Source organism: Geotrypetes seraphini, chromosome 11, assembly GCF_902459505.1.
Source record: "Geotrypetes seraphini chromosome 11, aGeoSer1.1, whole genome shotgun sequence".
Taxonomy (NCBI): Eukaryota; Metazoa; Chordata; class Amphibia; order Gymnophiona; family Dermophiidae; genus Geotrypetes; species Geotrypetes seraphini.
The window spans coordinates 139,028,957-139,045,763 of record NC_047094.1 but is presented as its reverse complement, the minus strand read 5'-3'; the positions used below and the strand labels follow the sequence as shown (position 1 = coordinate 139,045,763).

The window sequence follows — 16,807 nt, the reverse complement described above, 5'->3', positions numbered from 1 at the left end:
TGGTAGGTAAAGGCTATTGCAGTAGTCTACAAGACCTAGCACAATGATTGGACTATGATCCTGTAATGTACTTTGTCAAAGAATTTTCTTATTTTCCGCAGGTTGCGCATGGTGTAGAAAGCTTTTTGGATAGTTTTGTTGGTATGAAGCTGCATTGTGCAGCTCCTGTCTATCGTTACTCCCAGAATTTTGAGCGTGGGCTGTATTGGGTATTTGATTGCATTTGCCACCAATTCAGTTAAGGTTGGTCCTTTGTCTTTTTCTAGCAGGAGGAATTTGGTTTTATCCGTGTTCAATTTCAGTTTGTGGTTCGTCATCCATGTTTCTACTGTTTCCAATGTTGTTTTCAGTCGTCCTGATGAATTGGGGTCTTGAATATTGAAGGGGAGAAGGATTGTTATGTCGTCTGCGTAGCTGAATGATACTATATTTAGGGTGTCTAGGGTGGTGCCCAGTGAGGATACGAAGAGGTTGAAAAGTATGAGTGATAGTGGAGATCCTTGCGGTACTCCGCAGGGGTTTGACCAAGGGTCCGATATGAGATCTTTTGTCTTTACTTAATATGTTCTTGTTTTAAGGAAGCCTTGAAACCAGTTGAGTACCATACCTGAGATCCCTATGGCATCTAGTATCTGGAGTAGTATGGAGTGATCAACTAGGTCGAATGCTGCTGAGAGATCTAGTTGGATGATTAGTATCCTGTTTCCTTTACTGAGGTGTTGTCGGGCTATATCCATTAGAGATACAAGCAGTGTCTCTGTGCTGTGGTTTTTTCTGAATCCTGATTGTGATGTATGTAGTATGTTGTGGTCTTCTAGGTAGTTGGAGAGGTATTGTGCTACAAGACCTTCTAGTAGTTTGACATATAATGGGATTGAAGCTATGGGTCTGTAGTTGGCTGGGTTATTGTTTGGGGCTTTGAGGTCTTTCGGTATGGGGGTGATAATAATCTCGCCTAGTTCTGGTGGGAACTGACCATCTGTGAGCGTGGATTGTATCCAGTTCATGAGGTTGTATCCACCTGCTATCCCTGGATAACACCTGTTACAGGTAAGTAATTTGTGCTTTATGTGGATCAGTGAAACAGATTCCTATTCTATTGAATTTTGTATTTTAGACAGCAGAATATGGAAAATATATAATAATATGAAGAGATTTGCAAGGTGTTTTTTTTTTCCTTTTAAGATTGTAAAGCTCAGTATTTATGTATTAAAGTAGCATTACACTGCACTGATCAGGCTAGGCTGAAATGCTTTAATAAATAATCCTAGAGATAAATGCTCAACTAGCTGATGAGTGGATTTCTGAAGGGTTAAAATAGTACATAAATAAAGATCATTATTCAGAGCAAATCCATATAGATGACTGCAGTATTCTATTGTCTGTCCATTTCAGGCTTTGTTGGAACAAGATATTTTCCATTGTTCCTTGATGGCATGCTGTCTTGAAATTGTACTATTTGCATACAGCTCCCCACGTATGTTTCCTTGGATCATTGAATTTCTCAGTCTGAGGCCTTTTTATTTCTATAAGGTAATATTTCTAATGTTTTTAATGATCTCAGAAACAATCCAAATGATTCACTACAGATAGCGAGCAATGATAGTTCTTTAGCAACATTCCAGACCAGTCATGATGCTTGGATTATGCACTCCTACCAACAAATAGAGAATGAGAAAACTGACATTGAGAATTGTATAGGAACCCTGTGCAGTTCCCAGCCAGCCAGTAAGATTGCTACATACATAAATAAGTTTCTCAGTATCTCAGCAGATGGTGGACATGTAGTCTGAGCCAGTCATGTAGGCCTGGGGGTAGATTTAGAACATAAGCAATGCCTCCGCTGGATCAGACCTGAGGTCCATCGTGCTCAGCAGTCCGCTCACACGGCGGCCCAACAGGTCCAGGACCTGTGCAGTAATCCTCTATCTATACCTCTCTATCCCCTTTTCCAGCAGGAAAATGTCCAATCCTTTCTTAAACCCCAGTACCGTACTCTGCCCTATTACGTCCTCTGGAAGCGCATTCCAGGTGTCTACCACACGTTGGGTAAAGAAGAATTTCCTAGCATTCGTTTGAATCTGTCCCCTTTCAGCTTTTCCGAATGCCCTCTTGTTCTTTTATTTTTTGAAAGTTTGAAGAATCTGTCCCTCCCTAGTAACTTTCTCTTCCAAGGAACAGGCATCCCCCACATTTTACTGGAAACAAGACAGTTGGTCAGACTCTCTCTGGTCAGATCACCATCTCTGCACCTTCTCAATTATACAACTAGACCTAACCTAAGCAGTGCCTTCGACCTGGTCGACCACACCATACTCCTTGAATGTCTGTCACACATTGGTATCTCTGATCAGGTCCTCAACTGGTTTCAGGGGTTCCTAAAAAATAGATCCTACAAAGTACACCAGAACAACGCTTTCTCATACAGCTGGAAAAACACCTGCGGTGTACCGCAGGGCTCCCCTCTATCCCCCACCCTGTTCAATATCTACCTAGCCTCCCTAGGTAACCTACTACACACCCTCAAACTCAAATTTTTCATCTATGCAGGTAATATCACATTAATCATCCCTTTTACTAGTTTCTCACCTGAAACACTCGATTACATTACAAATATCCTCAACCAGATTGAGCTCTGGATGCTAGCATTCAGGCTGAAACTAAATTCCGACAAAACAAAATTTTTTCTGGCCTCCCCCAACAACAAAATCAAGGACACCACAATCCAACTGAAAGGAAGGCCTTTCCCCCTTGAAAACACCGTAAAAATCCTGGGTGTTACGCTGGACAGACATTTATCCTTAGAATCTCACACCGACCTCAGTGTCAGGAAATGCTTCGTGGTACTCTGGAAGCTCCGAACCATAAAAAAATACTTCAATGACTCCTCGTTCAGCCTTCTAGTGCAATCTGCCATTCTCAGCATTCTAGACTACTGTAATATTATTTACTTGAACTCCACGAAGAAAACTACCAAGAGACTAAAAGTGATCCAAAACACCGCCGTTCACCTCATCTATGGCCTAAAGAAATGGGAACATAACACCCCTTTCTACCACCAACTTCACTGGCTGCCTTTCGAATCCAGAGTGCTCTTCAAATTCGCATGCTTTTGCTACAAATCGGTAAATGGCCTCTCGCCAAGATACATCAATCCCCTCTTTAACCTTTACTGCACCAACAAGAAATCCCGCAGAATTCAACTGTTCGCCTCCCCCTCACTTAAGCTCAGTCATCTTAAAAGATTCCTAGACAAAACCTTCGCCTTCCAAGCAGCCAAGATGAACCCATGGATCGCCCAAATGATTCTCGAGGCTCCCACTTACCTCGACTTCAGAAAAACACTCAAAACTTATCTATTCAACAAACAAGCCCCGTAACGCCCCCTCTCCGGAATTACCTGGCCACACGCCCGACCCTTTCCCCCCTTTATTGATCGCTGTCTTCCAGCTCACTTACCCTCCTCCTTCTTCATCAGCCAAGTTCAGCTAAAGTTGTTGTAAATCCAATAAATTGTGGTAAATCGGCCTGTTCTGCCCTGCCCCCCCCCTCTATGACCGCTTTCCTCTTTCTCTACTTCCCACTTCCGCTTCTTCAGCCATGTTCGGCTGAAGGTGTTGTAAATCCAATACATTGTTTGTAAATTGACATGTCAATGCGGATCCTAATGTAATTATTGTGAACCGCCTAGAACTCGATGGGCATGGCGGTATATAAGAATAAAATTATTATTATTATTATTACTCTCTCTATGTCCTTCATTATCTTGTAAGTCTCTATCATAAGAACATAAGCAAGGCCTCTGCCGAGTCAGACCATGGGTCCATCATGCCCAGCAGTCTGCTCCCGCGGCGGCTCCCCCAGGTCCATGACCTGTAAGTGATCTTATACCTAAAACATTCTATTCCCTAATTATTTAATATCCTGTATGGTAACCCTCTAACTATACCCTCTAAGTCTCTTCTCCAGGGAAAAGAGACCCAGTTTCTCCAATCTTTCAGCGTATGAAAGGTTTTCCATACCTTTTATCAGACGTGTCGCTCTCTTCTGAACCCTCTCGAGTAACGCCATATCCTTCTTAAGGTATGGCGACCAATATTGGACGCAGTACTCCAGATGCGGACGCACCATCGCCCGATACAACGGCAGATAACTTCTTTTGTTCTGGTTGTAATACCCTTCTTGATTATACCTAGCATTCTGTTCGTTTTCTTAGCGGCCACTGTGCACTGTGCCGTCGGCTTCATTGTCATGTCCACCATTACCCCTAAGTCCCTTTCTTGGGTACTCTCCTTCAATAACATCCCTCCCATCGTATAGCTGTACCTCGAGTTTCTGCTTCCCACATGTAGTACTTTACATTTCTCAAAGTTGCCATCTCGTCGCCCATTCCCCTAGTTTGTTCAAGTCCCTTTGCAATTCTTCGCAGTCCTCTTTAGTCCGAGCTCCACTAAATAGTTTGGTGTCGTCTGCAAATTTTATTATCTCACACTTCATCCCTGTTTCTAGATCATTTATGAATATATTAAATAGCAGATTATTAAATTCAATTCTTTTTGTGTTCTTGTAGGTAATAGAAATAGTTATTCGATCAGAGGAAGGACTGTCTCGTGAAATGGTGAAACACTTGAACAGCATCGAGGAACAGATTCTAGAGAGTTGGGCCTGGGGCCATGATTCTGCACTCTGGGATATGCTCCAAGCTTCAGAGAATAGAGTCCCTAGCTGTGAAGAAGTATGTAGCAAAGAAAATACTGCTGAATTGAAGAACAGTATTCTGTAACAGGATGCCTGAAATTAGGCACCATTTGTGTGCAAATGTTTCAGAATACTAGTACATTGTGTGGAAGTGGAAGCTCTGTGCACAGAGGAATTCTATAACGTGCAGAATTGCTTTAATATGTAAATGCAAAGGATGTACATGTGGGTGTGATGTGCACAATTTAAAGAATACTGTAAATTATCTGCATAAGTACATAAGAATAGCCTTACTGGGTCAGACTGAAGGTTCATGTAGTCCAGTATCCCTTCTTCATGGTGGCCAATTTAGGTCACAAGTGCCTGGCAAAAGCCCAGATATTACCAACATTCCATGCTAGTGATCCAGGACAAGCAGTAGTTTCCCCCCATGTCTGTCTCAGTAGCAGACTATGGACTTTTCCTCCAAGGACTTGTCCAAACCTTTTTTAAAACCAGCTTTGTTAACTGCTCGTATCATATCATCTGGCAATGCATTCCAGAGCTTAACGTGATGTTAGTCACTACCCAGGAAAAGAATCTAGGTGTCATTATTGAGGATATGTTAAAACCCTCAGCAGCGGCTAAAAAAGCAAAGAGAATATTAGGAATTATCAGGAAGAATGGAAAACAAAGATGAAAATGTTATAATGCTCTTGTATCACTATGGTACGGCTACACCTCGAATACTTTGTACAACTGTGGTCGCCATATCTGAAAAAAGATACAGCATAATTAGAAAAGGTACAGAGAAGGGCAATGAAAATGATAAAAGGGATGCAAAGACTGCCCTATGTTGAAAGGCTAAAGTGGCTAGGGCCCTTCAGTTTGGAGAAGAAACAACGCAGGGGGTGATATATTATAGAGGTCTAGAAAATACTGAGTGGAGTGGAAAAGGTAGATGTAAATCACTTGATTACTCTTTCCAAAAATACTAGGACTAGGGGGCATGCAATGAAGCTACTAAGTAGTAGATTTAAAATAAACCGGAGAAATTATTTCTTCACACAATGTGTAATTAAACTCTGGAATCCATTGCCAGATAATGTGGTGAAATCAGTTTTTATACAATCCTACTTTAGAAACAGAAACATGATGGCAGACAAAGGCCAAATGGCCCATCTGGTCTGGCCATCCGCAGTAACCATTATCTCTTTCTCTCTCCGAGAGATCCCATGTATCTATCCCAGGCCCTTTTGAATTCAGACACCACCTCTTCTGGGAGACTATTCCATGCATCTACCACCCTTTCTGCAAAAAAAGTATTCTTTAGCAACTCTCCAGACTAGTATAACCATAGATCTTACAGATGGGTTATATCTCATAATGACCAGCAGGTAGAGACTGAGACAAAACTTTGGAATAGTACATAAGAGATGACCCTCCCTAATTACATCAGTCTTCTCTCAGTCTCTAGCAGGTGTGAGTAAGTTGTACCCATCTCCCTTGGTTAGGGCTGTTGGAATTTGTTTAGGGCTCCTAGTCCCCGTTTTGGTGCTGGATTGAGCTTGGGTGGGCCCTGTTTTGGGGTCCGTCTGACCTCAGGCGGGGGGTGTCAAACCTGGCGGGTCTTGTGCTGAGTCCCTCCCCTCCTTTCCTCCACCCCCCCAACATTTTTTTTTTGAGGTGCCTCAGCAGTAAGCCTTGCTCCATATTCAAGTAAGGCATACTGCTTTAAGTGCTAGTGGAGTCTGTTGTATGGAAAAAAAAATCCTGAGGCAGAATCAGTCTGAAGGTTGCTTTCCCTTTAAATTTGCTGCAAATTACTCTATTTTTCACTAACCGACACTTCTTTGAGCTAGGTCGCGTATGGAGCAATGAGCACTTTATAAAGGAATAAATGCTCATTGTGCTCCAGATGCAAAGTACTCGTGGCTGGCCTGTGCAGACGCTGTGCAGCCCGGAGTGGTGGAGGAGCCTCATCGGCAGCGGGTGCCGGCGGCCAGGGTTCCCCGCCGCAACTGCATCGCGAGTTGGCAGCTGACAGTGGGGAAGCCTGGGCTTCCCCCGCTGCCCACGGTTTTCCTCAGCCACCAATGGTTAAGGTAAAAAGGATTCCCTTACCGCCGAAGCAACTAGGGATTCCCTCACAGATGATGCCGGCTTGCCTGCTTTAGTGGCTGGGACAGTTCAGGCTTCCCAAATGCCTCGCTTCCGCTTGGAGCCTTTGCATGGGTTGTTCATATCGAGGGCTCCAGGAGACTTTCTAGCTTCCCTGAATCTGACGGAGGTGTATCTCCATGGTCCCATTTTTTCTAGACCACCAGAAGTATCTAAGGTCCCACATCCTAGAGCAGGGGTAGGGAACTCCGGTCCTCGAGAGCCGTATTCCAGTCGGGTTTTCAGGATTTCCCCAATGAATATGCATGAGATTTATTTGCATGCACTGCTTTCAATGCATATTCATTGGGGAAATCTTGAAAACCCGACTGGAATACGGCTCTTGAGGACTGGAATTCCCTATCCCTGTCCTAGAGCAACATTTCCATTTTGCGACACTGCCCTTTGGGTTGGTGATAGCGCTCAGGTCCTTCACCATGGTGGTGGTGGCAGCACATATTAGCACCCTGGGTATTTTGGTTCACCCGTCTCTGGACGACAGAATGCCCAGAGCCCCGAGGAGCATCAGGATGTTCATCAGGGTGTGTGGTTGCTGCAGTGCCTGGGCAGGGTGATTAACTTCAGGAAGAGTCACTTTGTGCTTACCCAGGATTTGGAGTGCAGGGGAGTTTGATTTTACATGAGCCAGAATGCAATGATCCTGCCCGTGTTCCGACAGAAGCTCCTACTGGCTCTCAGAGGCCTTAAGGCTCCTCAAGTCCCAATGGCCTGGCAGTACCTCCAGGTTCTGGGGACCAGGGTAGCGACAATTAATGTGGTCCCTTGGGCCAGAGCCCATTTGTTCACTCTGCAGGATTCTGTTTCATTCTCCCCTGCCCTGGATTTCAGTGGCTCAGCACAGTCTTGTTTGGTGGCTCCAATCTCTCTTGCTTTCTAGGGGTCTTCCCCTCCAGATTTCAGAGTGGGTGATTCTGACAGCGGATGCAAAGTCTCCAAGTCTGGGGGGGGGGGGGGGTGTAGGACCGTCCCTGTTCAAGCCCAGTGCACTCCCTCAGAGCTCAATCGCCTGGAACTCCAGGTGCTTTATCTGGCTGTCCTCTACTTTGAAGGTCGACTCCGTTATCAAGCCATCCGAGTCTTCTCAGATACTGACATGATGCTGGCTTATGTCACCTTGCAGGGGAGACACCTGGAGTGCCTTCTTCTCCCGTGCTGATACCAACGACCAACCTGCAGCGGGATCTTCACCCGCGCTGATACCAACGACCAACCTGCAGCGGGATCCTCACTCCTACCGATACCAGCGGCTCTCGCATCGACCCCACCGGCCAGCAGGCCCAACGGCTCAGCCCAGAGACCCGCTCCAGAGCGCTGCTCCGCCCCCCTCCCCCCCGAATCCAGCCGGGAACTTGAAAAAGCTCCAGCGAGATCTTCACCCGCGCTGATACCAACGACCAACCTGCAGCGGGATCTTCACTCCCACCGATACCAGCGCTCTCGCATCGACCCCACCGGCCAGCAGGCCCAACGGCTCAGCCCAGAGACCCGCTCCAGAGCGCTGCCCTGCCCCCCCCCCCCCCCGAATCCAGCCGGGAACTTGAAAAAGCTCCAGCGAGATCTTCACTTGCGCTGATACCAACGACCAACCTGCAGCGGGATCCTCACTCCCACCGATACCAGCGGCTCTTGCATTGACCCCATTGGCCAGCAGGCACAACGGCTCAGCCCAGAGACCCACTCCAGAGTGCTGCTCCGCCCCCCAAATCCAGCCGGGAACTTGAAAAAGCTCCAGCGAAATCTTCACCCGCGCTGATACCAACGACCAACCTGCAGCCGGATCTTCACTCCCACCGATACCAGCGGCTCTCGCATCGACTCCACCGGCCAGCAGGCCCAACGGCTTAGCCTGGAAACGTGCTCCAGAGCATGTGAGCGCTGTTTGGCCCCCCCCACCCCCCCAGAACCAGCGGGGAACACTGAAAAGAAAAAAAAACCCCCAAAGGAAACCTCACTACTCCACCTCACTGTCTCCACACCAACTAGTGCCTGCTTGTGCGGTCTCTTATCCTGTCCTGGAAGACCCCCCTTGGACTGGAATAACTGATAAGTATTTGCAGGACTACTCTGGCTATTACCAATTACATGTCTACTCCGGTTAAAGTATTTGCATGACTACTCCGAATAAAGTATTTGCATGATGGACTGGCCTGAAATAACCGATGAGTATTTGCATGTTTACTCCGGCTTTTACCAATTGCATGTCTACTCCGGTTAAAGTATTTGCATTGACTTCTCCGGATAAAGTACTTGTATGCCTACTCCGGTTATAGTATTTGCATGACTACACCGGATAACTTCTACCTTACTCTCTGCACAATTTAATCTACTAATCTTACTCCGGACTTAGCTATCACTCTCTGCTGTTCTTTCATTACATGATGGCACTTTTAAGTAATCATCTGATTTGGTTCCTTATCTTCTACTGGATCTGTTACAAAAGCAGGTCAGTCGATGCTCTATATTCCCTTCCCATTCCAGTCCTTATAAGATCCCGCTCTACTAATCTAGAACCTCTTAAGTCTGTAAATCATTTTTTATATGATTGTTCCGAAGGGGGTCCCTTCCAAATCCCGGTTCTACCCCCTTCGCGGAAACCTAGCAGACCTTATTGTAAAAAACAGCGGATGCTGAGGAAGCTTACCCACTCAGTAACCACTGACGCTCCCCACCATCAAAACCTTAACGGTTTCTATTTAAATATACTATCCATCAGGAACAAGTCGCAGCTGGTCAAAGACTGCCTGGAGGACACCAACCCTGATTTCGTTCTAACTGAAACATGGTTGGTTTTGGATAACGACATTATTATACGCGACTGTCTGCCTCAACCTAGAAGCAGGGGAAAAGGGGGAGGAGTAGCTATTATCTTAAGAGAATCCTTTGAGTAATGTAATGTAATGTAATTTATTTCTTATATACCGCTACATCCGTTAGGTTCTAAGCGGTTTGAAGAAAATATACATTAAGATTATAAATGAGAAGTAAGAAGGTACTTAAAAAATTCCCTTACTGTCCCGAAGGCTCACAATCTAACTAAAGTACCTGGAAATTAATAAAGAAGAGAAAATAAAGATGGTTGAAAAAAGAAAAATTCTATGTGAATTTATAGGATGGAAATTAAACTGACAGTGAAGAACTGTATGAAAAATACATATGGAATTCAGTTAGAGAGGGTAGGTTACAATCTATTTATGGTATTTGTTTAATTGGAAGGTGTTAAGGTGGGTAATTTGGGGGAAGGTTATCTGAAGGTAGGTGAATCTTCTGGAGGTAAAAGAGGAGGGGTTAAGATATTTGGATGAATTTTTTGAAAAGCAGGGTTTTGATTTCTTTTCTGAATGTTTTGAAGTTGTCTGATATTGTCATAAGATTGGAGATGGAATGGTTGATTTTTGCTGCTTGTGTTGCTAGAAGGTCGTCAAACATTTTCTTGCGTTGTGTGCCTTTGAGTGGGGGGAAGGCGAAAGGGTTCGATGTTCTTCTGTGTCTTGAGGTGGAGATTTGGTTTAAGCGGTTATTTAGATAGGAGGGGGAAGAGCCGTGTAATGCTTTGAATATCAGGCAGTAGAATTTGAATTGGATTCGTGCTTGTATGGGTAGCCAGTGAGAGTCTAAGAAGGCAGTTGTTATGTGATCATATTTTTTGAGTGAGTAGATCAATCTGAGGGCGGTGTTTTGTATGGTCTGGAGTTGTTTTATCATAGTGGCTGGACAAGGAAGATATAGGGAGTTGCAATAATCCAGCAGACCTAAGACTAGGGATTGGACGATTAGTCTAAATTGTGCTTGGTCAAAGAATTTTCTGATTTTACGGAGATTTCTCATGGTTAGAAAAGCTTTTTGGGTTGTTTTGTTGATCTGGGGCTGCATTGTGCAACATCTGTCTATCGTAACTCCTAGGAGTTTTAGTTCGGGTTGTATTGGGTATTTGGTATTTTTGATTTTCAGTTCAGTGATGGTAGGAGTTTGGGCTTTTTCGAGCAAAAGGAATTTTGTTTTTTCAGAATTTAGTTTATTTAGTCTACAATCCTAGCCTCAAATTCTTCAGCAGACCTTGAAATTCTTTCCTGTAAACTCTGGTCAGATCAGTTAGATGACGCTCTAATAATTACCCTATTTTACATTCCTCCTAAGAAATGGCCCGTAGCCAAGGACTTTTTCTATGAATTCCTTCTTACAAACTCAATATCAGGCCCCTATAACCTTCTGTCAGGAGATCTAAATATTCACCTAGAGCAGGCAGAGCAGGGTAACTCTAAAGATTTACTATCCTTTATCTCGTCATTAGACTTCTTTGTGCCGGCCCCTGAAAAGACCCATCAAAAAGGCCATCAGTTAGATCTAGTTACTTTTTCCTCCAAAGATCCATTCAATCCCAAGATTTACTGGAAGCAAGCCACTTGGACTGACTCATTTTGGTCAGACCACCACCTATGTAATTTCCAATTTAGCTGGCAATTAAGACGCCCCCCAACCAAATCCAAGGAGGCTAAAAGAAATAAGAGAATGGTAGCTAGCAGAGGATTGGTGAACCCAGTTGAATTCTGGTCACACTATGACATAACTTCCAGTTCAGATTCAGACTCTTTTTCAGTGGACTCGTGGACTAATATGAGTACGCAAATATTAAACAAAATGGCCCCCATTAAATTAAGGAGAACGAGAAATAAGAATCTCGATGGCTGGTACGACGCCGAGTTAGGAAATATGAAACGAGAGGTATGGAAACTCGAAAGACTATGGTTGAAATCAGGGAGCAGTGAAGGGAGATTGAATTGGAGACTAAAAGTAATTGAATACAAAAAACTAATAACAAAAAAACACACTAATTTTTACGCCCAAAAAATTGGCTCCCTGAACACTAATAGTAGAAATCTCTTTAAACTAGTTTGCGAGGCAGGATTTGCGGGGATGTTTTGCTCGTCTTGCAAAACACTTGCAAATCACGTTACTTGCAAACTGAGGTTTGACTATGTATATATATATATATATATATATATCTGTCTTGAGGGAACAGTGGTGAGTTGAGAGGGGTGGAGCTAAAGTCTCTAGAATAAGAGGCTTCCTACAAAGTCCTGGCGGGTAGACGGAATTAACCCACTGGTCCCAGAATAAAGTGTTGATTTACAAGAAAGAAGATTGGCAAAGTTAAGAACCTAATCTTTTCATAGCTTAGCGGTGTTTTAAAAAAGTTTGCATATATTCCTAAAAGGGAAGTCCATATACCATTATTGAAATGGCTTGGGGACATCCACTGCTTATTCTTAGGATAAGCAACATAAAATCTGTTTTATTACTTGGGATCTAGCTAGGTACTTGATACCTGGGTTGGCCACTGCTGGAAAAAGGAAACTGGGCTTGATGGACCTTCAGTCTGTCCCAGCATGGCAATTCTTATGTTCTTAACTATTCAGATACTAAAGACTATTTTAACAACATGTTACAGATCATTAATAGCAGGTCAGCAGTTTCATGTTTGAGTTCTTTCAGTACCCTGGGATGTTTACCATCCAGTCCAGGTGATTTTGGCATGTCTATTTAATGTCTGCCATAGACAGCGCAGACATGGTCATGTGTTTTCTGCCAACTTATGCTAGTATTCTATAACAGTTTGTGTGCATATGTCATTACAGAATATGGATTCTCTGTGCTCCCAAATGGACTTGCCTAGTTATAGAACTACCCTCATATATATTTTTGCTGCAGCAACAGTATTTTAATAAATAATTTTTCTTTTAAGTCTGTCTTATGTCTATTAACACACAATAAGGGGACTCTTAGTAATTATTAATCTGTACATATCTTATTTATCCAAACCTACAGGGCAAAGTGGTTTACAGAATAATAAGCAAAGAAAAGAACTATAATGAAATAGGAAAGATACATATTCATACAAGTGGAATAGGTTTGCTGTCTGATGTGAGGGCAAAGCCCTAGATACCTTTTCTTATCATACACAAAAACTGCTTGAGTGCTTTCTACACTTATCAATGTCTGGGATCAAAACCAACTCTGTGCAATTTGCATTTACCATCAGCATGTGGAAGGTAAGCCTATCTTTGTATAGGCTGTAGTTGTCTGCTTCATGAGAGGCTTGCTATATTACTCAAGCTCCCAGTTAAGCCTCCCATGGTGTCATAGAATAAGAACATAAGAACAGCCATACTGGGTCAGACCAGTGGTCCATCTAGCCCAGTTTTCTGTTTCCAATAGTGGCCAATCCAGGTCACAGTACCTGGCAGAAACCCAATAGTAGCAAGATTTCATGCTCCAATCCAGAGCTAGAAGTGGCTTTCCCCACGTCTCTCAATAGGATGCTTTGGACTTTACCTCAAGGAACTTTTACAAACCTTTCTCAGCTGATGAAAGCTCCATTTGAGCCACTTAATACCTGCCACCTGATGTTTTTGACCTGGAAAGTCTTATTCTTTAGCATCTCTCCAGACCGGTACAGTTCACTTATGGGTAATAGCTCACCATAACCAGCAGGTAGAGACTGAGACAAAACTTTTGGCTGTAATATTTATAGCTGTGCTTCCCTCTATATAACCCAGTCTGTTCTCAGTCTCCAGCAGGTGGTTGGTAAGCTGTGCCAGTATTTGCTTGGTCGGTATAGGGCTATTGGAATTTGTGTCGTGCTCCTCGTCCCCATCTGGTGCCGGACTGAGATTGGGGGGACTCTTGCGGGGGTCCATCCGACCTCGAGGGTGTCATACTCAATGGGTCAAGAGTTGAGCTCCTCCCCCCCCCCTTTCCTCCACCTATCCCAAATTTTTTCTAGAGGCATATGGCTTAGAGAGCTAGTGGAGTCTGTTCTGAAAAAAAGAAAATCTTGAAAAAGTGCTGGTCTGAAGGGAACCTTCAGTTCTTTGTTGTTGATTTTATTGCTAACCGGCACTTTGTTTCCCTTAGCTAGGTCGCGTATTGCACAATGAGCACCTATAAAGAGAAAAAGTGCACATTGTGCTCCAGATGTGAGGTCGATGCAGCCGACCTGTGCTTGCTGTGTGCCGGCCGCCGCAAAGGAGAATCCTCGTCTTCTTCAGGTGCTGGCATCCAGGGATCCCCTTCACGAGTGCCTTGCACGCTGGCAGCTGACAGCGGAGAAGCCTGGGCTTCCCTTACCGCCTACACAGGGATTCCCCCAGTCACCGACAGTCAGGGAAATAAGGTTTCCCTTACCACCGATGTTGCTGGAGACTCCCTTACTGCTGCTGCTGGCTTGCCTGCTTTAGTGGCTGGGAAGGTTCAGGCTTCTCAGCCGCTACAGGCCACGGGGGCATGTTTTTTGGTGGGCCTTGCTCCGATTTTGGCAGGAAGCACCTCTATTTTGTCTGCAGCCTCAGGTGACCTTCCCCCTGTATTGGAGAGACGGGAGCAGGTTTCTGCTGGGTCCTCTGCTTGGCAGTGTGTCCCATTGAACTGCCAGGGATTTTTGCCCCTGATTTTGTTTTTGCCTTGTGTAAGGCTTATCTTCAGGGGGCCGGGGGTCCTTCTTCCACCCCAGGGGTTTTGGGGGGGGCGTTCCCTCTGCATCCACACCGGTTCGTCCCGCTTCAACGCCAGTTACGTCCCCGTCTCCTCTCTCGTCCAAGCGGCCAAGGGTCTCTTGGGACGATGATTTTATGTATGGTGAGCATTTTTCTCTTGATGAGGACCTGGACTCCAGGGGGCAGTTTTTCGGTTTCATCAGCTGGCAAGGATGTGTCAGTGGTGCGCATCTTTCAGTGGGAAGGGTTCCAGGAGCTTACTCTTCAGGTCTCCTTGATGTTGCGTTTCAAGGAAGACGTGAAGCAGCACTTACGTGTGATGGACCTTCTGCTGTGGGGGATCCACTCAGCATCCCCTTCTTTTCCTATGTATCAGGATATTTGGGATATAGTGCTTGTGCAGTGGAAAGTACCTGAGGGGGATAGGGATACCTTAAAGTTGATGGTGATGGACACGGTGGTCAAGGCCATCACATTGTGGACGGCTCAGCCTTGAGGGACTCTGAGGAGCGTAGGTTAGAGCCCCTCCTTAAGCAGAATTTTGATGTCATTGCCTTAGTGGTCCAGGCGATGTGTGGTGGTCTGGTAGCACGGGGCTACCACTGTTTTCAGTGGGCCAAGTGTGTCCTTCACCGTGAGTCTGATGACTGGTCCCTGGTGGAACAGGAAGTAGCCAAAATTGAGACAGGTGCTTCTTATCTCTCTGATGCCATGTTTGACCTTTTGCGGGCATTGGCCAAGTCCATGGCTCTCAGGGTAGCCGCTCGTCGTACCTTGTGGCTCCAGGCTTGGTTGGCGGATGCGGCATCTAAGGCTAAGCTGACAAAATTTCCCTTTCAGGGATCTTTTTTGTTTGGCGAGAATATGAACAAGTTGGTTCAGACCTTAACGGACTCTAAGGTGCCACATCTTCCTGAAAACCATAACTGCCTGCCTGCGCGGGGTGACATTGCTCAGGGGCGTTTGTGTGATTTACGCAAATATCGCCCTTGTTGAGGGGCAGCTTCTTTTCCTGCCACTGGGTCTTCCCACGGCCTGGAGGTGATTCGGGATTGTTATGCTCTGGAGTTTTCCTGCTCGTTGCCAGATCACTTTCTCACTTCTCCTTGTCAGGCATGGAAGAAGTGGGCCTTTCGTCAGACGTTTCAAAGATTGCTACATCTCAAAGCAGTAGTGCCAGTGCCTGTGCGGGAGTGTGACACCGGCTGGTATTCGATTTACTTCTTGGTGCCAAAGAAAGAGGGGACTTTTCAGCCCATCTTTGATCTAAAGGAGGTCAATAGGGCTCTGCGAGTTCTGTCTTTCACATGGAGTCCCTAAGATCTGTCGTTCTGGCGGTTCAGCCGGGGGAATTTTTGACATCTTTCAATCAGACAGAGGCCTACTTGCATGTTCCGATTCGTGTCTCCTATCAGCGGTTCCTTTGCTTTGTGATCTTGGGACGGCACTATCAGTTTTGTGTGCTTCCTTATGGGCTGGCCATGACTCTGCGGACATTCACCAAGATTTTGGTGGTTATGGAGGCAGCCTTGCACAAAAAGGACATTTTGGTTCACCCCTTTATCCCAGGACAAGCAGGCAGCATATTCTTGACTGATGGGTGACGGCACCGACGGAGCCCCAGTACGGACAATTTTAGAGTGAACTTGGAAAGTTCTAGCAGGCCGCACCGCGCACGCGCGAGTGCCTTCCCGCCCAACGGAGGCGCGCAGTCCCCAGTTTCTTAGTTTCCGCGGAGCTAAGAAGACGCACTTTCAACGGCTGTTGAAAATTTTTTCTACTAACGCCTTCCCGCTCGCGTAAACTTTTTCGGTATTTTTTCCCTTCTTATTTTCTTAAAAAAAAAAAAAAAACAAAGAAGAATTTTCTTATCTTTTTTCTCATTTTTTCGGGTTCGCCCCGGCGGGGCCTGCTGCCACCCGATTTGGCAGAAGCCGTTTTTACGTTCATGCCCCCCCAACCCGGTTTTAAGAAGTGCCAGCGGTGCGCGAGGCCCATTTCTCTCACCGACCCGCACAACTGGTGCTTACAGTGCCTCGGTCCTGACCATCAGGCGTCCTCCTGCACCCGCTGTGCCACTCTGAAAAAGAGAACTCTTAAAAACCACCAAATTCAACAGCGGTTATTGTTTGGTACCGAGATGTTGGATTCGGCGGCACCGGTCCCCACTTCGGCCCCGACACAGTCGGCACCTGCCTCGTCGACACCGCGCGACATCGCGCCGGCGTCGCATCCATCAGGTAAGCCGGCTAAGAAGCCTTCCCCGCTGGAGCGCCCTCCGGTCTCAGTGGCAGCGAGCCCAGTCCTGCCGACCTTGAGGCGCCCGCGGAAGCGCTCCACTCCGATTGAGGTAAGCCCCTCGACATCGGGTTCCTCTTCGGAGTGTAGAGCGGCACCCAAGGTACCGCAGAAGAAAAAAGCGGTACCGGTGCCTTCACTGGACGAGCGCATTGCCGCCA

General features: G+C 45.7%; 1 protein-coding gene across 4 annotated transcripts in view; it reads left to right on the top strand.

The window, feature by feature from the left end:
* RBL1 (RB transcriptional corepressor like 1) overlaps positions 1-16,807 on the top strand; it is a 190,909-nt gene that overhangs the window by 109,297 nt on the left and 64,805 nt on the right. For all 4 annotated transcript variants that reach the window (XM_033963280.1, XM_033963282.1, XM_033963283.1 and 1 more), the window contains 2 exons: positions 1,396-1,533; positions 4,571-4,735. In XM_033963280.1, the coding sequence (XP_033819171.1) occupies positions 1,396-1,533; positions 4,571-4,735 (303 nt within the window). The remainder of the gene's footprint in view (positions 1-1,395; positions 1,534-4,570; positions 4,736-16,807) is intronic.